Source organism: Hyaena hyaena, unplaced genomic scaffold, assembly GCF_003009895.1.
Source record: "Hyaena hyaena isolate Hyena2069 unplaced genomic scaffold, ASM300989v1 scaffold_332, whole genome shotgun sequence".
NCBI classification, from domain to species: Eukaryota; Metazoa; Chordata; class Mammalia; order Carnivora; family Hyaenidae; genus Hyaena; species Hyaena hyaena.
Genome location: NW_024080964.1, coordinates 1645958 through 1671294, shown reverse-complemented (window position 1 = coordinate 1671294; position 25337 = coordinate 1645958). Strand labels below are relative to the sequence as shown.

At 38.0% G+C, this 25337-nt stretch overlaps 1 protein-coding gene across 4 annotated transcripts in view; it reads right to left on the bottom strand.

Moving 5' to 3' along the window:
- Nucleotides 1-25337, bottom strand: part of ASB3 (ankyrin repeat and SOCS box containing 3) — a 115405-nt gene that overhangs the window by 58810 nt on the left and 31258 nt on the right. For all 4 annotated transcript variants that reach the window (XM_039249194.1, XM_039249191.1, XM_039249192.1 and 1 more), the window contains exons 2-3: nucleotides 19081-19289; nucleotides 8820-8978 (exon numbers count right to left, since the gene is read on the bottom strand). In XM_039249194.1, the coding sequence (XP_039105125.1) occupies nucleotides 8820-8978; nucleotides 19081-19276 (355 nt within the window). In that variant the 5' untranslated portion in view covers nucleotides 19277-19289. The remainder of the gene's footprint in view (nucleotides 1-8819; nucleotides 8979-19080; nucleotides 19290-25337) is intronic.

Sequence of the window (25337 nt, the reverse complement as noted above, 5' to 3'; positions counted from 1 at the left end):
CTCTAGAACATAATAGATTACTATTTAAAAACTTCTTAAAGAAAGTATGACCCAAAGATTATACATCTAATCAAACTGTTGGCCAAATACAAACCATTATTCAATTATGAACCTGCAAAACTCAAGGAACATTATTTCCATGTTTCCTTTTAGAGGACCTATTAAAGGAAGAATTTACTTAGCCAAGTAAGGCTAGGAAAGCCATGGCAAAGTAATTGGTGATAAATTTCTAAGCTATTTAACCACAGAACTAAGAATAAAATTAAATGAAGAAATGAACCATAACAGAACAGAATATAAAATGTTACTTTCATTAACATGCAACTCTGATATAACCAACAAAGATGGGAATTGAAGAGAGGGGGAAAAAGTTATATGGGGACAATGTAAGGATAACAATTTCCTTGTCTTTAAAAGTTAGAATCGGGGTGCCTGGGTGGCTCAGTTGGTTAAGCATCCGACTTTGGCGGAGGTCATGATCTCAGGGTTCGTGGGTTCGAGCCCCGCAACGGGCTCTGTGCTGACAGCCAGCTCAGAGCCTGAAGCCTGTTTCGGATTCTGTGTCTCCCTCTCTCACAAAAGATATTGTCTTAAAACACAGAAGAGTAAGAAAGTTAACAGAACATGAAATTAACATTTTTACAAACGCCCTTTGGTGAACACGATATTTTTGATTTGGAAAAACTTAAACTCACATTTTCAAGAATTGCCCTCAGGTAAAAATGGTTGCATTACAATCCCTGAATAGTAATCTTTCCATTGAGAAATCTAAGAACCCAAAGATAATGTTTAATATATATTAAATATACAAATTCTAAACCTCAAAATTGTTAGCCCCCCAAAAATTAGTCCTACTGATCACTGATTCATGACAATACTAGTGAAAAGTGAAATATGCTGTGGTTTGTTCAATTCTGGAATATATCAGCAGAGTCAGGGTTAAAGAATATGCCACATGAGCTTAAAGCGTGACACGTTTCAGAGTTAAATATTGAAATACGCAGCCTCACATAACAGTCTTTATAAAACGCTTTCTTATTAAGCGCTCCTGCTATGCTTAACATTGAAGGTTACACAGAATAAACAGAGACAAAGAAGAACAAAAAATGGAAAACAATCAATCAAAAGCCAAAACTGCATGCTGTGCGGTTCCCATAAAACTTGTTCTGTGAAGTCACTTTGGATTGGATTTGAGACTCCAATTCATCACTGTTGCTTTATATATAGCAAAATAAAGAGAAAACCTATGTGCTATATAATTAGCTGGGTTTTCAGTTAGAATCTACTATATTTATAAGTAAGGATATTCTTATTCTCAAAGCAGTCTGACAAATCTATCCTTAGAATATTTACTATGTATACATTTATGAGGCAAGAGAAAAGGGGGTGGGGAGAGAAGACAAGGGTAAAGAAAATAAATTAAGGGAGAAGATTTAATAAATTATAAACTTTAAACTGCATGTTAGCAAAAAATGTTCAATGACACATGGAAAGATAAGGAGAAACTTCCTGAATTTCCCCTTTCATGTGAGGTTTTCTCATTTTGATTCTTACTGCCATCAAACTGAAAAGTTCCCTTTCGAACTCAGTTTTATAAAATCATGGGGACTTGTGTTTAGAGAAAAATGTCCTCATTATAAACAGTGGAGGAGTAAATTTGCATTCTATATTTAGCCTTCAGTCACACTCAAACGTCACTGACGTCAATGACTTTTCCAGTCACCTCCCAAGTTTCTGTAGTTCTATATTCATTTCCTATCCCTTGATCCTCCAGATTTATATTTACAGCTTCCAGCAACAGCCTAGGTGGTAAACGGGCCATCAGAACAGGTACTACAACGTGCCTGACAATATAGCTTCCCCTGGAGCTAGAAGACAACATATTTCAAAGTTACAGCAAAGAACAGTTTTGGAAGACAAATCTACAGATGATGAAGGAAGCTACACTGGGTGGGCAGTTCCCCCCTTCCTCACTTTATTCAGCTGGTCCAGCCACTGTTCCTCATCAGAACATTAACATCTATAGTTTGTTGTAAACCTTGAAGTGTCCTACATTTTGTTTTAATAAAAAAATCTCTTCCATTATAGACTGAAACATGGATCACTATGGTTATTTGAAAGAGGTAGATACAGGTAAACAAAGCAGGTTGCTCAAGATTATCATATTATTTATGGGGCAAGAAGACATGGGAGCATAGATCACATAACTAAAGAGTCCAATGTCCATTCTTTGACTGTTGTTTCTGCAAAAGTTAAAGCTCTACCTTTCCTTTCTAAAGAAATATTCTTACTTCCAAACAAGGACCTAATAACAATTGACAATGTACTTGAATACATAAAAGTACCACATGTACTATATCTCCTCAGGTTAACCTCCTGCGTAAGTCCAATTATTTTTTGCATTAGACAATACAAAACATAATTAGAATAGTCAGTATGCTGCCAAAGAAACTAAATAAAACCCATTACTAAAAATAAGAGATATGAAGTTATTCACTGTTTTGAATTCTTAGCAACTGTTCTTTCATGAACATAAAAAATTCTAAGTTAACTATATCCTAAAATAGAAGTCACTAAAAACTCTGCATCTCTAATTTTCTCCAAATACTTATAAGTAGGCACAATACTGAATTTCATAAACCGTTATATTTATGAAAGTGTAAACTAAATGAAATATTTTGAAAGTGTAAATTAAATGACCAAACCAGCATTTCTCAAACAGTTCCATGGAACGTTAATGTCCTTTGAGATTTTTCTAAGTGTTCCACAAAGAAAAGGAATATTATGGTCAAATACATTGCAAAACTCTGGGTTAAAGTTAAAACAAGTGCTGTTTTATAAAAGGAGCGAGAGAGATTTTCATTCCCCTAACAATTTACTAACTGCCACCATACACCAGGCCTGATCTGAGTTTGGAAGTTACCACAGTGAACGACATAAAAACATGCCTGCTCTCATGGAAAGGACAGCCAATTAACAAAAAGGCAAATAATACAGTAAATGCAGTCAGTGAGAAGAGCTATGAAGACACTAAGATGAGATGTCAGAGTGCAACAGATACTTCTCTTTGGACAGACACATTAAACTACAGAACAAATGTGTTGTTGTTTTTTAATTTGCCTACATGGGGGGATATAGTACATGGTATTTCCCAAGCACAGGTTGATCAGGAACACTTTTGTCAATGAACATCTATTAACAGTTCATCAAATCAATTCAGAAAGTGTTCTTCTAACCCATATGCAGACAATAGCAAGATCAAGACTCAGATACGGCTAGCTCTTCTGATCCTAAATACAGTGTTTTTATGTCTTCTTCATCTGCATAAAAGCAGATATAATAATAGTACATATCTTGGAGAATCATGGTAAAAATTAAATTAGCTAATTCATATAAAACACCTGATACAGGGTTTGGGATACAACACTCTGCTCAATAAATGTTACTGTTAATCCAGTTGCAACACACATCTTCCCCTTTTATCCTAACGTGACCTGTATTGCTTTCTTTTAATATCTTGAACACTTTACTTCTATCTCTTTTACAGAACTTAATTAATTTGTTCACTCCTCTATATGACAGACTTCATTTTTTTTTTATTTTTTAATGTTTATTTATTATTGAGAGGGAGATGGAATGTGAGTGGGGGAGGGGCAGAGAGAGGGAGACACTGAATCCAAAGCAGGCTCCAGGCTCTGGGCTGACAGCCCAGAGATGACAGCCCCAGAGATGGGGCTCAAACTCAGGAAGGATTGAGATCATGGCGTGAGCTGAAGTCAGACGCTTAACCGATTGAGCCACCCAGGTGCCCCTGTATGGTAGATTTCTTACAGACAACAACTCACTCCAATAGAGACTGCACATGGCTAGGCCACAATGAAAGGTTATTATATAGTTATATACACAATATCCAGAGTAGGTTAAATGTGCATGTGAATAAAAAACATATAAAAAGCAATCTCTCCTCTAGGAAATCAAATGATGTTACGGCAAGGTTTCTGTGAAACATCTTCACAAAGATACATTTCACATGTTCAAAATACTTTATTATAATTAACAGTACCAGCAATGGGTCATATTCTTCCTAATAAGATACACTAAGATATCATTTCATTTCTTTGATATTCCTGCTAGAAATGCATAACCAGAACACTATCAAGAAAAAGAAAATCAGACAAACTCAAACTGAAAAACAATGAACAAAATGACCTAAACTCTTCAAAAATGTTTTTAAAAAAAAGTTGGTGATGGGCATGGAGGAGGGCACTTGTTGGGATGAGCACTGGGTGTTATGTGGAAACCAACCTGACAATAAACTATATTTTTTTTAAAAAGTTAAAATTGTAAAAGTTAAAGAGTGAAAAATCCGTTCCTATTTACAGGAGGCTAAAGAAACATAATAACTAAATTTATTAAGTGATCTTGAGGGGAGGAGTTAAGATGGCAGAGGTAGGAGGTAGGAGGTTGGAGGACCCTAAGCTAGATGGTGCTAGGCTGGTGAAGTGGGGTGGAGTCCCAGGAGTGACAGTGTGGACTGAGCATCCCCTAGATCTCAAGAAGGGTGGTGCCAAGTGCTGCACTGTTCCCAGGCACAGAGCAGGGACTCCAGCTGAGGCCAGCAGGCTGGGATGCTGACTTCCTGCTGTTGTCCATAAACTCCCAACCGCTGCAGGTCACACGACCACTTTCTTTGCACAGCAGGCAAACATTCAAAAGCACTGCAAAACCCTCTGCCAGAGGAACAGCAAGGTTCCACGCTCCTGGAGGCCCTAAAATTTGTAGTTTTCAAATTTAGTCATGTGCCAGAGATTAAAAAATAAATCAAAACAAAACCTTGGACATAGGCAAGGTGATGCAGTGTTCTGACGGAAACTGGGGACACAAGAGGGGTGACTAACTGCTCTTCTGTGAGGGTTCTGTGAAATGTGGTGGGTAGGAACTTTCAGCTCCAGTATAGAGCGAGGCACTACCATTGTCATCCAAACTGTCAGAAAGCCTTCTGTGAGAAAAACAGCACCACCTAGTGGAGACCAGAGCCATTTATACCAAGCCCCAACCCCCTGTGCCCTGAAGATGCAGGTGAACTTGCCTGAAATTCAGTGCAACAGTCTCCTCCCCCGAAAGACCTGCACAAACAACTAGCTCCTACCAAGGCTGATCATAGAGTGCTGCAAAACCTCAGCTCTAGGGGAAATAGGATCCAGCTTCCTTTTTACTTTTATTCTTAAATGTTTATGTTTTTCTGTTTCTCTTTTTAATTCCTTCTTTAATTTTTTATTATTTTTTCTTTATTTTTATATGCTTATGTTTTTTATTTTCATTTCATTTATTTATTTATTTTGAACTAGATTCGTATTTTAATTTTTTTAAGATTTTTTTTAATGTTTACTTATTTTTGAGAGAGACATAACATGTTTTGAGAGACAGAACATATGAGTGGAGGAAAAGCAGAGAGGGAAGGACACACAGAACCCCAAGCAGGCTCCACACCTCAACACAGAGCCCGACATGGGGACTGAACTCACAAACTGTGAGATCACGACCTGAGCCCAAACCAAGAGTCAGATACTTAACCAGCCGAGCCACCCAGGTGCCCCCGAATCTAGATTCTTCTAACAAGCAGACCAAAACACACCCAGGATCTCGTTTTTGGGAGGTTTTTTGCTTGTTTTTTTGTTTCTCTCTTTCACCTTCTTTTCTTTTCTGGACAAAAAGACGAGATGGAGAAATTCAGCCCAAAAGAATGAACACGAAATATATCTCCAGGCCAACTATTTAATCAGTACACATATAAGATGTCTGAACTACCATTTAAAACAACAATTATAAGGATACTAGCTAGGCTTGAAAAAAAACATAGAAGACACTAGAGAATCCCTTCCTGCAGATAAAAGAACTATAATCTCGTCAGGCTAAAACTAAAAATGTTAGAACCAAGATACAAACCCAAAGAGAGGCAATAAAAATGAGGATGGACAAAGCAGAGGAGCAACCAGTGACAGAAAAGATAAAATTATGGAAAATAATAAAGCTGAAAAGTGAGAAAGAAAAGAAAGGTAATAGATCACTCAGATAGACTTAAAATGGAATAACATTTTTATCATAGAGAGTCCCAGTAATGAGGATAGAGAAAAGGGGGTAGGTTTATTCTAATAAATTACAGCTGAAAACTTCCCTAATCTGAAGGACACAGACACAGACATCAAAATCCAAGAAGTACACAGAACTGCCATTAAATTCCACAAAAGCTGACCATCACCAAGGCATATCATGGTTAAATTCACAAAATACATACACAAGGAAAGAATCCTGAAAGCAACAAGGGAGAATAAGTCCTTAACCTTCAAGGGAAGACACATCAGGTTCGCAGCAGACGTGTCCCCAGAAACTTGGCAGGCCAGAGAGGAGTGGCAGAATATATTCAATGTGCTGAAAGGGAAAAATTGGCAGCCAAGAAAGAATTCTTTATCCAGCGAGACTGTCATTCAGACTACAAGGAGAGATAAAGAGTTTGTCAGACAAAAACTACAGGAGTTCATGACCACTAAACCAGCCCTGCAAGAAATTTTAAGGGGAAATCTGAACGGAGAAAAAAAGACCAAAAGCAACAGGACTAGAAAAGGACCAAAGATCATTATCAGAAACACCAACTCCACAAAACACAATGGCACTAAATTCCTATCTTTCAATAATCACTCTGAATGTAAATGGACTAAATACTGCAATCAAAATACATAGGGTATTACAATGGATAAAAAAAAAAAATCCTCAGAATAGGATCCACCTATGTGCTGCCTACAAGACAATCATTTTAGACCTAAAGATACCTGCAGATTGAAAGTAAGGGAATGGAGAACCACCTGTAATGCTAATGGACGACAAAAGAAAGCCAGAGTAGCTATAGTTGTATCAGACAAACTAGATTTTAAACCAAAGACTGTAACAAGAAATGTTACAGGGCGTTCCTGTAACATTCCTCATACAGAAATGAGGAAGGGCGTTGTATAATAATTAAGAGGTCTATTCATCAAGAAGAGCTAATGATTTTAAATATTTATGCCCCTGGGGCACCTGAGTGGCTCAGTCAGTTAAGCAGCTGACTCTGGCTCAGGTCATGATCCCACTACTCGAGAGTTCAAGCCCCTCACGGGGTATTGTGCTGACAGCTCAGAGCCTGGAGGCTGCTTCAGATTCTGTGTTTCCATCTCTCTCAGACCCTCTGCAGCTCACACTTTCTCTCTCTCTGTCTCTCTCTCTCACACAAAAATAAGTATTAAAAAATAAATACTTATGCCCTCACCTTGAAAACATCCAAATACATAAATCAGTTAATGACAAACATAAAGAAACTCATCAATAATAACACAATAATAGTAGGGGATTTTAACACCCTACTTACAGCAATAGACAGATTATCTAAATAGAAAAATCAACAAGGAAACAATAGCTTTGAATGACACACTTAACCAGATGGACTTAATAGTTATTCAAAACATTTTAACCAGAAGCAACAGAATACATTTTTCTCGAGTGCACAAGGAACATGCTCCAAAAGAGATCACACACTGAGCCGCAAATCAGCCCTCGACAAGTACAAAAGGACTGATATCAAATCATGAATATTTTTAACACTGAAACTTGAAGTCGACCATAAGAAAAAATTTGGAAAGCCCCACATCTGGCTCTGTGCTGACAGCTCAGAGCCTGGAGCCTGCTTTGGATTCTGTGTCTCCCTCTCTCTGTCTCTTCCCCACTGGGACTCTGTGTGTGTGTCTCTCTCTGCCAAAAATAAATCAACATTTAAAAAATTAAAAAAAAAAAATTAGGCAGCATGATGGAATTTGGTGGGAGGGTGGTGGGCCTGTCCTGTTTCTTGACTATCACTGTCATTACACAATTTTATGCATACATCAAAACTCATAGTACTATATACTAAAAAGGATAAACTTTACTACATATAAATTTTAAGTATATATTATGCTTAAATGGAATGAGTTACTTTCATAGGCATCTCATTTTACTCTCAGTCAAATAAAAACCAGACAGGTACTTTACTCTCATTTTATAAGCAGGGAAACAAAACCATACAGTAAATAAATGAGCATACACATTACATATGGTAGGTTCAAAACTCTAGTCTAGATACACTGATTCTACACAAATCTTTTATTCTCTTAATTTTCTCATTTTCCACTAAACTTTATGGGCCACAATGTCCCTAACAATAAATAAGATCAAACGGGAAAAAAAGGTCAAAGGGAAGGAGAGAGAAAGAAAAGACAGGTAGTGGAAGTGTGCCCATTAGAACTTGAACTTTATCTTTACAAAATTAAAAATAGTCCATAATTGAAGAAGTCTGAATAGTGATTCAGTGATTCATACAGGCAACAAATTAACTGTCATTAAAGGATTAGCTGGTGATTTCTTCCATAAAATCTTCTCAATTTCTTGACACAAAGAAAAAGCAAAAGCAAACAAGATATTCACACGTAATCTTATAACTATTGGTACAATTTAAGCTATCCCTACTCTTTATAACAATATTGAGAATAACAACGATGGTGACTATAATACAGAATAAATTTTACAACTTTAAATAAATACTTGAGGATATTCCAATATGCTATCACCCAAGGATGGAAAACAATAGAGAAGACTTTAAAGATACCTTTTTGGTTTCAGAATCAAAGAGGTGGCAGTATAAGGTTTGCCAACGAACATACTGTAAGCACAACAACTTGGGGGGGAAATTAAGCATAGTTCCTTTACCAAGAAGAAAAAGAAAAAAGTGCATCGGTACCAAAAATAGCATACTTCACCTAAAAACAGTGGCGTGGTTTCCTCTGAAGTAGTTGCATTAGGATCTGCCCCAGCTTCTAAAAGAATGTATACAATCTTCCAATGTCCTTGACTTGCAGCAAGATGTAATGCACAAAAGCCCTCAAACGTCTTTGTCTTAATGTAGTTCTCAGATGAATCTATGTAAAAATTTAAAAAAAAAGTCAACTGCAAGGTATCACTATTTCGTGTGATTAAAAAGCAAAGATCCCAAAAAGAATTTAATGAAATATTACAATGTAATTATAAACAGGAGGTCTCAGTTTAAACTTCTCTAGAAAATCAAGAAAAAGTTCTACTGGGGTCACAGTGTGAAAGCTCGTTGGTGTTCCTAACACACAAATTCTATTCACAAACTCATCTTCTATTCTCTAAATTTTGGGTGGGTAGGGAAGGCGGTGGCAGGAGTTGAAAAATAACACAGAAAAGCAAGATCTGAAGAGGACATAGCACCAAAGATTCACTTAAGCAGGATTTACTGAAATATTACAATTTTATTTTTTTTTTAATTTCTAAGTTTCATCGAGAGGAATAGTCTCAACCCAAACATGACTTTCTTGTATTCAACTAATAACATGAAGGTTGTTTAAAATACTCCTTTTCTAACTTTTGAGTATAGTGAACTAATGAAGAATATATTTCTAAAATAATAAAATGTACGCCAAAGAAATCAAACAGTGGCATACATACAACTTCGACATTAAGGTTTCTGGGGTTCATCTGTTATGAAAATTTCAAGGTTCTGGTAAAATTATGTAAATAATGGCTATATCAAAATTTTTGTAACTCCAAAGCAAAATGAAATACTGAAGTCATGTGAAGTGACTTTAGAAAGTGATCTTCTGGGGCACCTGAGTGGTTCAGTCGGTTAAGCATCTGATTCTTGGGTTTCAGCTCAGGTCAAGATCTCACATTTGTGAGTTTAGGCCCCTCATCAGACTCTCTGCTGCCAGCATTGAGCCCGCTTCTGATCCTCTGCCCCTTCTCTCTGCCTCTTTCTCCCTCTCTCAAAAATAAACTTTAAATAAATAAATTTTAAATGTTAAAAAAAAGTTTAAAAGTCTCAAACTTTACAGATGCACAACTAAACTGCAAAATAGAGCAGTTATACTTTTAAAGTTCCTATCGCAAAGTGTTTCCCAGATTAGTCAGAAACTGACCTTTATTCAGATATTCACAAAACTACATATAAAGTTATGAGAAAAACTAGGAACACATACATATATATAGATAAACAGACAGCTTCTATTTTTTAAAATGTTTATTTATTTTGAGAGAGAGACTGCAAGCAGGGGTAGGAGGGATACAGAGAGAAATCTCAAGCAGGCTCCACGCTGCCAACACAGAGCGTGATGTGGGGCTTGATCCCATGAATCATGAAATCATGACTGAGCCAAAATCAAGAGTCAGAATCTTAACCAACTGAGCCACTCAGGTACCCCACAAAGATAGCTTCTTAATTTTTTTTTTTTTTTACTGTTTTTTATTCCTTTTTTTTTTTTTTTTAAGCGAGGAAGAGAGACAGAGAGCTGGGGAGGTGCAGACAGAGAGGGAGACACAGAGTCCGAAGCAGGCCCCAGGCTCTGAGCTGTCAGCACAGAACCCCATGTGGGGCTGGAACCTACCAACTGCGAGATCATGACCTGAGCCGAAGTCAGTCACTTAACCAAATGAGCCACCCAGGCAACTGCATAATGACACAGCTTCTAAATGGGAAATCAAAATATTATGAAGATGTGCATTCTTTTCAAAATAACTCATAAATTTATTATAATTGTAATCAAAATGTGAGAAGAGCTGGTTGTGATTTGGTTGGTTGCTTTTATACTTGATAAAGTGATAGATATAGTGGAGGACAGGTAAGAATAACAAGTTAGAAGAATAAAGAAAGCAAGTACTGAGGAGACTAGACTTACTGCATACACTAAACGAGGTCTTAAAGTTAGAATAAGGAAAACAACATGGCCATGATACAAACGCAGAGAGTAGGGTGCCCATCAGGGAGAGGAGGAGCAGGAGCCACAGAAGCAAAAAGAGACTAAGAGATGATGGCTAAAAAGTAGCTGACCTAAACCAGTCTTGCATTAGATATCCTGAGACACTTTGTTTTGGCAAGAAGGATGTTCTCTTCCACTGAGAAAGAAGAGAGATAAAGCTTAATCCTAGCCATTTAAAATACTGTATAACACAAAGAGTAACCCTTACCTAATATATGTAATTAAAAAAAAAAATCAAACAGATGGAGGCAGTGGCAGAATCTCAGGATAGAATGGAGACTGTGACAAAAGTATCTAATTGGATTACAAATGGATGACACTTTAGAAAATGGTTTTATGACAAGAAACTGTAAGGCTAAAGACAAAAGGAACTGTATATACACACTGTAGTCTAGTTGGTAAAGTTGTTTATCATAAGGGAAAAGATTAACAATTCTGAAACCACCATATATATACAATAATATCAAATAAACAAACAAATAATTGGGGCGCCTGGGTGGCTTAGTCGGTTAAGCGTCCGACTTTCACTTAGGTCATGATCTCACGGTTCATGGGTTCGAGCCCCGCGTCGGGCTCTGTGCTGACAACCAGCTCAGAGCCTAGAGCCTGTTTCAGAGTCTGTATCTCCCTCTCTCTCTGACCCTTCCCTGCTCACGCTGTCTCTCTCTCTCCTAGAAATAAATAAAAATATTTAAAAAACAAAAACAAAAAAACCACAAATAATTGGTAGAGAGTGACAGGTCTCTCACTATTGAAAATGGAGGTTACAAATAAGCAAAGGAGGAAGGCTAGAATGAACCAAATGGTACTAGATTAGGATCCAGATATCAGTATGAACTCATACTTAGCCTCAATAGAGAATACAGATGGATGGATACTGTAATGCTTATAGGTATGTGTATACACATGGGTTATAATAAATATATTTCCTAGCTGTCTGCTAAAAGGGCTTAAAAAGCAATGACATACCAGTAGCAACAAGCACATTCAGTGCCTAAATCTCAGTTTTGAGACCATTCTCCAGTAAAAGGAACCAGGCCTCCCAAGAAAATGGCTGATTCTGGAAATGGCAAACAGAATTTACAAAATGAGAGCATCTTCTAGGTCCAGAAAGTAAACAAGTGCTCAGAAAACAAAACATGGGGGCAGGTCAAAGAAATACAAGAGCCAATCTTAAAGGGCACCCCATGATGAAACCTAGAACCTGATCAACAAAATAAAATATCATATTGGATTATAACCCAATGTATAAAATAAATATACATGAGTCCAGGCAGATATAAATGATTGAATAAATAAATAAGAAAGGAGCAATATTGTAAATATCAGATAAATTAAGCAATCTATGTAGATACGCTCCCCCCACCTCCAAGGAAGGGAGCTTAATTCCCACATGAATATTTTGAGGGGCATCGTTCGTTATTTGCAAACACACCCATCTTAGGAAAGGGAAAAAATACTCCTGTCCAATTTTACCTATGAAGATCGAAAAGAAAAGAAAAGAAAAGAGAAGAGAAGAGAAAAGGAAAGGAAAGGAAAGGAAAGGAAAGGAAAGGAAAGAAAAGAGAAAAGAAAAGAAAAGAAAAGAAAAGAAAAGAAAAGAAAAGAAAAGAAAAGAAAAGAAAAGAAAAGAAAAAAGGAAAGGAAAGGAAAGGAAAGGAAAGGAAAGGAAAGAAAAGAGAAAAGAAAAGAAAAGAAAAGAAAAGAAAAGAAAAGAAAAGAAAAGAAAAGAAAAGAAAAGAAACGAAACGGCCCTTCTCATGCAGGATGAAATATAGTGAAGTCAGTTAACTACTAGGTTGAGATCTTAAAAGATTTCACCTATAAGGGAAAAAAAGATACATTTGAATAACTTATCTCTAAAACCACTGGACCAGGAAACTCTAGTGGATTTGTGGTTAAAGGATTTAGGCTGCAATCCTGGCTCCACCAGTTCTATTTTGGGTTACTCTTTGGGCAAATTACTCACACTCAGGACAAAACAGCTGGCCTAAACCCTACAAGGGATTCAACAGAATTACAAAATTTATGTACTGTCACAGTTGTTACAAATTAAGGAAAGTCTCCAAAACACCATTTTGAGAAAGTTTTCAGGACGCAATACAAACTCGTTTTGGAAGTTCTAATGATAAACTGCCCTCCTTGATTGGTACGCAGGAACCAAGGGGACCTTACCTATCTTGTATTGGACCATCAACCACCATCCTCGTTCTCATCCTTTCCTTTACAAGGATTCTTGGGAAAACGGCTCATGAAACTGTTTTTAATGCCTTAACTTCTACTTAATTCTCACTGGAGGGCAAAGCAGTTTTAAATGTAAATTTTAAATGTAAAGGCATTAAGGAGTTCATAATGGATAAACCCGTAATGGGCACTTTGGTTCTGTGATGACAACTTGTGAGTTCTTTCTTGGCTGCACCTTGAGGATTGGGGCCATGTCACCTGGACCAATGCCAGCCAGATGACATGTGGGCAGCAATGACAAGAGTTGACTTTAACATTCTGGCAATGATACCACAACCCTGTGATTCCTAACATAAAGTGTACTTTTACTTATAAATAGTAAACTTGCTTTCTTGTTTGAGAAATGGTAAACTTTTATTTTGTTTTAAGAAAGAAAGCAAAACCACATGGTTTTAAGTAGATGTTAAATACTCATTAACGTGGGTTAAATATGAAGATCAGAACCTTATCTCAACAGTTCAGCCACAATTTAATGATAGCCAAACACATTTAAGATGTGCCAATCACAAAGAGTGATGAATGTCCATTTCAGGTAGCTAAAAAAGTCCAAGTACTTTGCACAATCATTACGCTTTATGTAGCAATTCTAAGAAAAGGCTGGGTATAAGATAATTTCCACCACAAACATTTTCACTATGTGCAAAATTTTCAGACTACCTTTTAAAAGACTTCATTGTGCATATAGAATGAAGGGAAGAAGTCAGTGGAGAGGAAGAGGTTTGAAGGCATTATAAAGACACTAGACACTATAAAAAATTAAAAGACTAGGAGAAAATATATGAAATAACTGAAATATATATAACAGCAAAGGATTAATGTCCAGAATACATAGACTTCTTTAAAGACAAAGTTTGCCCAGAAGTTCCAAAGAGAGTAAAACGAACACAGAAAAATGCAGACTTAAAAGGAGACCCAGAGTTCTGATTATATCGTTTTGAATAGGAGCATATGGAAGCACTTAAAGGGTCCTATCACTCAGACTTAGCATTTACATAAGCACAAAGTCCCTTCTTTTTTCTGAAGTTTTTAAAAATTTTTCTTTAGGGGCGCCTGGGTGGCTTAGTCGGTTAAGCATCTGACTTTCGCTTGGGTCATGATCTCACGGTTCGAGGGCTCGAGCCCCGCATCGGGCTCTGCGCTGCCTGCCTGCTCAGAGCCTGGAGCCTGTTTCAGTCTGTGACTCCCTCTCTCTCTGACCCTCCCCTGCTCACGCTTTCTCTCTCCTAGAAATAAGTAAAACTAATTTTTTAATAAAATTAAAAAAAAATAAAAATAAAAATAAAATTTTTCTTTAAATTCCAGTTAACATACGTCATATCCATTTCAGGTGTACAGTGATTCAACACTTACATACAACACCTGGTGCTCATCATAACATATTTCGGTTCTTTGTGCAAACTAGTTTGAATTATTTCTTTCATTCATTACTGAAAAAGTTCTGATTAATACTATGGCTAACTTAGCAGTGTCTACCAATATTTTAACTTTGTATATTTCTTGCACCAGCACTTTCACTTTTAAAACTCCATTCTGTAGAAGTATACACCTATGTGCACGAAGTTACAATATAAGGAGGTTAACTGAAGCACCAGTTATAAGAGCCCATCAACAGGAGAATGATTAAATATATTACATATATACTATTAAATACCATGCAAAAGTTCTTTTACTCAGAACAAAATAGGGAGCTATTGCAAAATTCTGAACAGAAGAGAGAGCCATTAGTCTGACCTACTGTAAAAGGATCCCTTTGATACACTAAAACTAGATAGATTATAGTAGGATGAGGAAGAAGTAAGAGCAGAAATCGAGGTTAGGATGCTTTTAGAGCAGTCCAGGCAAAGAGATATGTGATTCAGCCCAAGGTCTTAGTGGTTGTTAGGTGGTGAGAAGTGATGTGAATTTACGTATACACACACACACACTCAACTCACACACACACATTTGCTGACTGGGTGAGGGATATAAGAAAGAGGAAGTAATTAAAGATGGCCCAGTTTCTGGCCTGAGCTGGAATAATGGAATGTTTCTAATCTTACAGACAGACAAACTGAAGAACAACAGGTTTAGAAGACCTGTCCTAAGTGGTGAACTCAGCCAAACCCAGGTCCATCTGAACACAGCTCTTAATCATTATGCGATGGTGCCTATTTATCTAATGACCTTCAGCATCTATTATCATGCCCAATATGACCGCGTCCAATATTTTAACTAATAAAAAGTACTATGAATCACCTCATATTTGCCAAATAAAAATATTTGTTGGTGATATGCTACAATTAATTATAAGATTTTTAAGTGACCTTAAGTCAGTAAATGGTTTAATACTGAATGGCATGATTAATTTCCACTGAAGATCATTTTTGTCCTCCAAGATGTAAAGATTCATGAAATCTCACCATCTGTTAACTGAACTTCCGAAAAGGAAAGAAGACAAGCAAACTTGTTATCTGTAGTAACACTTTACACAGAAAGTTAAAGTGCAAAAAATACATATGCACATTAAATTTCTAATTAATCCATATTGCATTTGAATGCTCTTCTCCCACTTGAATGAGAAGACCAACTCTAATTTTTAGGCTAGATTCTGGATCCAAACTGTAGAGACAGTAAAATAAAACCTTTCTAAGTATCTAAGATGCTTCCATTCTTTTTGTGTAGACTTGAGTACTTTCATACTTTACTACACTAATAAAAGGTATGGTTTTTGTTTTTTTGTTTTTTTTTTTAAGTTTATTTAGGCTCCATGCTGCCAGCACAGAACTCCACACAGGGCTCAATCTTATGAACCATGAAATCATGACCGGAGCACAAATTAAGAGTCAGTGGTCCCTTAACCAACTGAGTGACCTAGGTGTCCATAAAAGGTACATTTTAAGAATCTCTGACAGTTTACTAATATTAGATGAAGTTCAAGGAGATAGAATTTATATAATAAAAGATACTTTTATGTATACCAGAGGAGCTATAAAGGACAGGAGAATTATGAATTAAATAAAAGACAGGTATAGCCAAGTATAAAGAAAAACAAAAATGTCAAACTTGTTTTGGAAACTTTTAAGATTAACCCATAATACTAGTTAACTGGTACAGATATAAAGATGCCACTGTCACCAATAAGCAGAAGAGACCTCACTTCACTTCTCAAGACTAAAAACACTTATTCCTCTTCATCACCCTTAGCTCTATGCTATCTAGACCTTTTACAAAGTAGTCACCTACCATTCCTCACTGGTCAATGTTCCTGAACTTGACTCTTCCAGATAAGTTTACATTGTAATCTGTTTTAAAAGGCAGAGGATCTGAATAAAGTATGGACTTTAGTTAATTTACAAAAGGAGAGATGGACCATAAGAACACATAAAATATTGAGAGAGAGAGAAAGAAAGACAGAGAGAGAGAGAGACAGAGAAAGAGACAGAGTGTGAACGGGGGAGGGGCAGAGAGAGAAAGAGAGAGAGTGAGGCATAGAACGCAAAGCAGGCTCCCAGCTGTCAGCACAGAGCCCAACACAGGGCTGGAACTCAGGGATGGCGAGATCATGACCAGAGCAAGTAAGACGTTTAACAGACTCAGCCACCCACCAAAGTGCCCCTTATGAAATATTTTTTATTTAAAGAGACCTATAGGGGCGAATGGGTGGCTCATTCGGTTAAGCGTCTGACTTCGGCTCAAGTCACAATATCACGGTTCGTGGGTTTGAGCCCCGCGTTGGGCTCTGTGCTGACAGCTCGTTCAGAGCCTGGAGCCTACTTCAGATTCTGTGTCTCCCTCTCTCTCAGATCTTCCCCTGCTCATGCTGTCTCTCTCTCTCTCTCCCTCAGAAATAAATAAAACATTTTTAAAAAATAAATAAATAAATAAATAAATAAAGTGACTTATAGCCTTTCTGTCCCATTTTAGTCTTTTTAGTTAGTGAATCAAATAACAAAATCTGATAGAATTTTGGACATTAGTTCCAACTATAGAGAAAAATCAAATTCATGGAAGATAGCAACCAAAAATGTTACAACCTCCTAAAATAAGTCATATGGCTGCTTCCTAATTCTGGTAAACTAGATTTATCTAAAGTTTATTTCATAATAGTGAACTCTAATAAAAATACAGTGAGATAATTTTATTTGACCAGTTGTATCAACTAGTCCCATCGCTGTGTGTGGCTATCTTACCCTTCAAAAACATCAAGCCTAAAACTGAACAGTCATTAAAAATGAAGGTATATATGTATATGTGTATACACACACACTGGAAAATTACTCAGCCATCAAAAAGAATGAAATCTTGGGGCACCTGGGTGGCTCAGTCGGTTAAGTGTCCGGCTTTGGCTCAGGTCATGATCTTACGGTTAGTGGGTTCCAGCCCTACGTCAGGCTCTGTGCTGACAGCAAGCTCAGAGCCTGGAGCCTGTTTCAGATTCTGTACCTCTCTCTCTCTGACCCTCCCATGCTCACGCTCACTCTCTCTCTCTCTCACTCAGAAATAAAAACATTAAAAAAAAAAAAAGAATGAAATCTTGCCATTTGCAATGAAGTGGATGTAGCTAGAGTATATAATGCTAAGTAAAATAAATCAGTCAAAGCAAGACAAATACCATATGATTTCACTCATATATGGATTTGAAGAACAAAACAGATGAGCATATATATGGGAAGGGGAAAAAGGAGAGAAAGGGGCTGCCTGGGTGGCTCAGTCACTTAAGCACTGGAGTCTTAATTTCAGCTCAAGTCATGATTCCACATTTCATGAGACTGAGCCCCATGTTAGACTCTGCACTGACATCATGGAGCCTGCTTAGGATTCTCTCTCTCCCTCTCTTTGCCCCTCCCCCACTCACATTCCCTCTCTCTCAAAACAAATAAATACACTTAAAAAAAAAAAAGAGTGGTTCTATATGTAGTAAATAATGTACAGGTTCCTGGATGGCTCAGTCAGTTAAGCAGCTGACTCTTGCTTTTGGCTCAGGTTGTGATCTCTCAGCTTTGTGGGTTCAAGCTCTGCATGGGGATCTGCAGTGTCAGTGCAGAGACTGCTGGGGATTCTCTCTCTCTCTCCCTCTTTCTGCCCCTCCCCAACTTGCACTGTCTCTCTCACAATAAATAGACTTAGGGAAAAAAAAGTAAATCAAGCATCCAGTATAATGACTGTTACAAAGCTGTGCTCAATTACCATTATCCCCCCACCCTACCACCATCTCCTATCAGAATCTCTCATGTAGTCTCTTACTGAGTCCTCTCAGTAGTGAGTTGGCAAATGTGTCACTGGCTCTCAGGTGAAAAAAAAAAAGTTTACAGCTTTGGTTTATAGCACTGGTTGATTTCTGCCGTGTAAATATTCCCACTTGGCTGATCTCAGGTTACAAGCATAAAGTCAACTAAATAGATTTGGAAAGAGATGTGCAGTAGCACATAGTTACTCTCTGTTCCATTATCCTGTTTTATTCTATCTACAACACTTTTTTATGTTTTGAAATTATCTGTCTCCTCTGATAGGATTATAAGTATCATAAAGGCAGGGACCTCGTCTATCCTGTTCTCTAGTGTAAACTCAGCAAAGAAAAAAAAGTTAAAGTAATTGTAAAGATTCCATTAAGGAAACTGAAAAATATTAAAAAAAAAAAAAAAGACTAACTCAAACAAAGCACTCACACCCTCAATTTCAATAACATTACTCCTTCTGTTTGGAAAAGGAAGAAGGAATAAACATGAGTAACTACCAAATCCTCAAAAGAGCAGACTACTTTTGCCATATCATCTAGCTCAAATAATAAAAATGGGCCAGGCACAGCAAGTTACACAGAAGGGACAACATTTATAGATGTCCGGCTGGAACACCATACAGGCAACGGTGGCAATCTCACCATTCTTAATAATGCACAGGCAAGTCTTTTATGGCCATGGAAGAGGAAAACAAATACTGTGGTTATTAAGTCATATATTACCTTTTTTTATGTTTTATTAATCCAGCTTGTAGGTCCAGCTCCCATACCTTGAATGTACTTTACCTGCATTAATTAACATCCGTAAACATTCTACGGAGTTGTGATAAGCTGCTTCATGAATTGGCATCCATCCCCTGTTATCAGCAACATCAACGCTATGTCCCTTTCTGAGCAGTTTTCTTAAGACTTTAACATTGCCTTCCCTGGCAGCAAGTCCAACCGTGGAGCACGTGTAAGAGTAAGCCTCTGTAAAATCCATTCGTTTGACCAGTCTACAAAACAAGGCAGAAAGAAAACACTATAGACAATAAAACAACACTGAGCTCCCAGAGATTACCAGATAGAAGCAGGCTTGTTCCGCAACTCTCACAGGAGGCAGAGGAAAAGCCTGAGGTGGAAAAAGCAACCTGTCATGCCACACGGTCTGCTAGCGTCTTGACCAGGAAGTGTCTCTGGGGAATTGGGATTCCCTGAAGTGCTCTTATTAAAGAAGTCAAGGGAGTTTTAAGTGTTCTGTCATTCCTTCTCTGGAAATGTCTGAGCAGCTCCTTCCTGCAGGCTTCTGCTCCTGTTCATACCCCACTAAAATGCATTCACCGCAACTCTGTAGATGAGGGAGCTAAACACCTCCAGTTAATCTCAAATATGTACTCTACTATGTAGAGATGGTCATTTAACTAACAATAATGCTTAGCCTCAAGAATTTGTAGCCCTCTCCAGGAAAAAGCTAAACCCAAAAAGGAATGAAGGAGATTTATTGAAAAGAATAAAGATAAGTAATAATTGTAGTTTTTCTGCTGGTCCTTTCCAAAAGGGGCTAAACATTCATGTTCTCTTTCTTTGATGAAACAGTCCTACTTACAGGATATACTGAATATACTGGAACGAACAAGATGAGTCAAGCTTTCCTAGACCAACCCATAAAGTTCTCCACAGCATTAGTGAACTTTTCCTCATCATCTCCCTCCAAAGCTCATTTGACGTTCCCCTGGACTCAACGTGCAGTATAGCTCTCAGTATACGACTCCCACAAAGAGAGTTTCTTGTTAATCCCACTATGAGGCTAAGGTTCAGGATTCTCAGGGGAAGAGTTCTCTCCCAAGGGGCAGTGCTTCTCAGTAGAACTTCTATCCCAGCCTTCCTTAGTTTTTTTAAGGATCCTGGGAAATGGTTCAGGATATGCCAACATGTCTAGTCCAATGCAGATGGAAAACTTTCTAGAACTATATTGTAAATAAATTACCCAGAAAATGACAGTTAAAAAAAAAAAAGAAAAGTTAAAAAGAAAGCACAGAGCATTTCCTGTAGGAAATTTAAATTTATCCATGGTCACATTTACATATAAAACTGTAACTGCGGAAAGTTGATTCTATGGTGAGCCAAACACTAGCATTAGCTATGGATTAATCTGATTGGATCAACTGATCCATTACTAGGAAAGTAAAAGATATTTACTACAGAACATTTAATTATGCAGTTGACAGCTACTTACTGAGCACCAACTAGCTGATCAATAATATGGAGGATATAAAGATAATACAAATTTATGTACAGTCTCAAAGAAATGATAAATACGTGTGATTCAAAATAGAAGGAAGAAAGTGCTCTACGAGAAGTACAGATAAAGAGCCATGGGTAGTCAAAGGGAGAAAACAACTTCAACTTGTGAGGGATGTGAGCTGGGCCCCAAAGTACAGGAAGGATCTGACAAGGAAACAATGGGCAGAGGAGCATTCCTAAGGAGAACAAAAGACATGATTATGTAAATGAACAAAAAAGGTTGAGTAAGAGACAGTGAATAAAGCAAACAGTTCACTTTGGAAGGAGGATTAGGTAAACAAAGAATAAGAGCTTACAGTGTGAGAAATATGCCCACTGACCCAACCAAAGGAGGGATGCCGAGACTAGAGGAAGTTGAGGCAAGGCTTTAATCAATGTTCTTGCAAGAGAGGGTGTCTGAGGGCACTTACAGCAGGCAATTTATCTTAGTGTGAAGTCCCTTCCCCAATTCCTCATTGGCTGAGTACTACAGAGGTTACAGCCTTACCCAGATGTTGCCCGATGCCCATGTAAGGCAAAAAGTAGTCTGAAATAAACGTACATCACTTTAGGTGAGGCACAGAGACTTCAGTTCTTTGGCGAGTGCTCATGCAAAGCCCGAAAATATAAGCCCACAAAATGGGAGGGGGGGTGGGTGGGAAGAACCAGTAAGTGAAGTATCTAAGAGTTTAGGACTCCACTGTCATGGGTGCGGTGTTGTTAACTAGAAAGCACAGCTTTTAAGTGGTATTTCTGAAAATGAATCATCTCGCTTACTTCTCACAATCCCTCCTCTTCTCTTCTAAATTGATTCCAATTTCATTTATAGGTTAATTTGGGCACAAGGCAGAGACATTTGTTTTTTGAAAGCAATCTTACACCTGAGGGGGTCTGCTGTGGTCACCAGCTCCCAGCATTGTTCTAAAATACTTTTTGTTTTTGTTTTCCACCCAGGGACCTCGGGTCCTAACCTTTCTGTCTCTGTCTAGTGAATCCCATCTTTTTCTATCATATTCCCTTCTTTGAACAGCTGACTCCTAACTGCTATTAGGAACTTGGATGACAACTACTTCCTGCTGCAAGGAGGCAATGACAGGAGTAGAGCAGTCAGGGCAAGTTCAGAGCTCAATCCTGAGGTCCAAAATAATGGGAGGGTATTTGGAACATCTGGGCTAGCAAAATTTTATTATTTTTCTAGCATATGCAAAGCTTCTACAAATGACATACAAAGAGAATATTAGACCAACAAGCATTAATATTCCAAATGCAATGTCTCCTAGGGAGGCGGTCACACCATGGAAAGTAAAGACACAACCGTAGCCATCCACAAACTCCCTAATCTGTCTGGTCTTTTTTTTTTTTTTTTAATTTAACTATAGCTTTTCCTCCCTCTTCCATAGTTATTCGGATCTTGTGATATTGTTGCTTAGAATAACTAAATATTTGAACTGCTTTTTGGATCTCAATCCTCAAATCTTTCTTTGGCCATCAGTTTCAATAGGAACAACTCCATGAGGCATATTTAATTTTACCTCAAAGGGAAGACCGATTATCGATAGATACTACATGTTTAGGTAATCGTTTATCCCTCCTGGAGCTAGTAGCACTACAGTCCCTAATTCAGTCATAATGTCTCTTTCTAGCAAGTGAGTGAGGCTCTCTGGCATTATCAAAAAATGTGGGGAAAAAAAGTCTCCGAATATACACCCCAGGGGCTGAGAGAAAACTTAAGTCGTTAAGTTTTCTTGAATTGTTTGTTACACTGAATTTGGATGGTTGGCCAGGAGTGGGAATCAACCAGATTTCCTTCTATTTCAGGACTTACCCAAGGCTCTGGGTTTCCAGTGGACAGATGGTTCCAGGGAGCCACGATGAAGAGCCTCAGGCCCCATTCATTCCTTTCAGGGACACTGGTTATCTGAACCCTCACACGTTGAGGTCCCTAAGGGCATTCTGATTTTCCACTGACTGTCTCCACACAAAGTGCATGGCTTATGGGGTTTCTACTTCATTTGTTCCCTCTGAGGACATTCTCGTTTCCAGTGCCCTGAACAGCCACATAAACAGCACTTGGTGCCAGGACCTCGGGAAGTCTGGTCTGACATAGTAATATACCATGTAATATACCTAATTGGTAGCTCATAAGAGCTCCTCCAGGATTCCTTCCAGGCCAAGAGACAACTTTTGGAGCTTCATTCGAGTATCTGCTGTTCATAGAGTGACAAATCTGTCTTTTAGAATGGTATTAGCTTCAGGGGGTATTGGGGAAGACCACCAGGCTTTCTAGTGACACAGAACAAGATCACAAGTTCTGTGTCTGTAAAACAGGGGCTAATTTATCATCATTTAAGGGTTTAACTCTAGACCTCCTTAATTTCTCCAAAACACAAGCTTGGAGGTGGCAATGATACCATTCCCCAATGAGATTATCACAGTCCCAATTAGGATATTGGGGCAGAACTGCCTGAAGTCAAGTAGGAAACGGGGAGTTCCCTACAGGACCTCCAGTCCCGTAATTAAGAAGTTGTTCATCCCCATTATCTCTCCGTTGTGACCAGAACACTACGCTTCTCTGTCTCATTCAGAGTCTGATTCAACAAAAGCATTATATCTTTCCAAGTCAACTCAAAAACATACCTAACATTCTGAAAAACCTCTATATGCTTACCTGGATCATCAGAAAATTTACCAATTCTTTTGCTTGTCTCAAATCTCGAAATGAAGAAATTACTTGTAATCTTATCATGGTAGTGCCTCCCTGTGTTTCTTTCCAGCACTCTAGCTTCTTGGAGGGGAAACCCACCTGTTACATTATGGGGAAGGTCTGAATAAAGTGGGGCAACAAGTACAAGTCAGCATATACTGGGCTAAGTGTAGGAAAATGGTTCCCATGTGTCCCAGTAAAAGCCCTTCATATATCATAGTCATCCATCCCTCACATGCCTCTACAGGCATCCATTCCTTTAAATGTGGAGCATTTGGAGGCTGGCAGCCAGCCATCTCCCCAGCCTTTGGATCAAAGGAGGGGCAATTTTAACCAAGGCTTTAGCAAAACAGCTCAAAAGGGCGCGCTGTCCTGCCCTTTTGGTAAAATCATAGTTCTTTACATCTTTTTGAGCAAAGAAGAAAAAACACCTTTACCTTTTTTCTCTTCATCAAAAACAGACCAACAATCTAAGAAAATGTCTTTTTAATAGAGGATAAAGCAGAATTTTAATTTTCTACCTTAAAAGTATACTTTAAAGTATACTTTCTAAAAGTATACATTAAAAATTTTTTTAGGGGCGCCTAGGTGGCTCAGTCGGTTAAGCGTCCGACTTTCGCTTAGGTCATGATCTCGCGGTTCGTGGGTTCGGGCCCCGCGTCGGGCTCTGCGCTGACTGCCAGCTCAGAGCCTGAAGCCTGTTTCGGTCTGTGACTCCCTCTCTCTGACCCTCCCCTGCTCACGCTGTCTCTCTCTCTCTGTCCTAGAAATAAATGAAAAGAATTTTTTTTTAATGTTTTTTATTTATTTCTGAGAGAGAGAGACAGCGTGAGCTGGGGAGGGTCAGAGAGAGAGGGAGACACAGAATCTGAGGCAGGCTCCAGGCTCTGAGCTAGCTGTCAGCACAGAGCCCAATGTGGGGCTTGAACCCACGAACCGTGAGATTACGACCTGAGCCGAAGTCGGACGCTTAACCGACTGAGCCACCCAGGCGCCTCTACCAATATACTTTTAAAATCCATTTATTTTAACCTTAGTCCATCGTGATCACACAATATACCTTTCCAAAGATTTCCCTTCACGAACTTTCTACAACTTTCTTTTGTATTTAGATTTTGTCCCAAGCCATTCCTCTCCAACCAGTATCATTTAGGAGTATATTATTTTCTTTAACCTTCAACAAAAATGTGTTTACATTTTTTTCTTTTTTATATATATCTACTTTTACATACAAAGTTGCTTTCCTTATTTCAATCAGTCTTACCTACATTTAGCAGAATTTTAACTCTTAGAAACCTTAGTCTCCAGTGAAAACTAAGTAGTTATCAATTGTGAACTATTACATCAGAATTCTTTAGATGGCAATTTTATGAATCTATCAAGCACAAAGAATGTTTACCAACAGACCCAAATAGCCTTAGTTTCTCTACAAGAAGAAGCTAAAAGCACAAACCTATGTTTAGTAATCAATGCTTTTAACATTTTATCTCATTAAATATCCAATGAATTTAATCCCATTTATTGTGCAAGCTAAGGTTGTAGTTTCAGGCTATCAAAGACTTTGAAAACTATCTTAACAATGACCCACCCAGGAAAACTTGAGATAGAATTAGCCACCATTTTAAGTTCTCTTTTTGCTAACAAATTGCAACAGAGATAACACTAGCTTACTTGACCTTCAGTAAACCTAGGTGATAAAACTAAACTATCAAGGCAGCCTTCTTTGAGGAAGATCATGCTCTACATGTTTCAGGTGTCCAGCAGTGGACTACAACCTGTAAGACTTATTCAAGCTACATTTTCTCCTGCCTTTGTTTTCCTAATCATTTCCCGCTTTCATTTCAATCATCTCCACCATAGTTACCATAATCTTCACTTTCTGTTTTTGTCTCTCCTCATCCCTCTTTACAAATATCTTTTGTGCCTCCCTGAGCAGTTCTTCTGCTTCTCATTTCATCCATCCTTCTTCTGTAACTTTTTGGCAATATCTGTGACAAAATTAACCTTCAGGAGACCCTGCCCCATCAGGTCCTCTGTATCTAGGCCTGAATATTTCTTCATTTGACCTCTAAGCCTC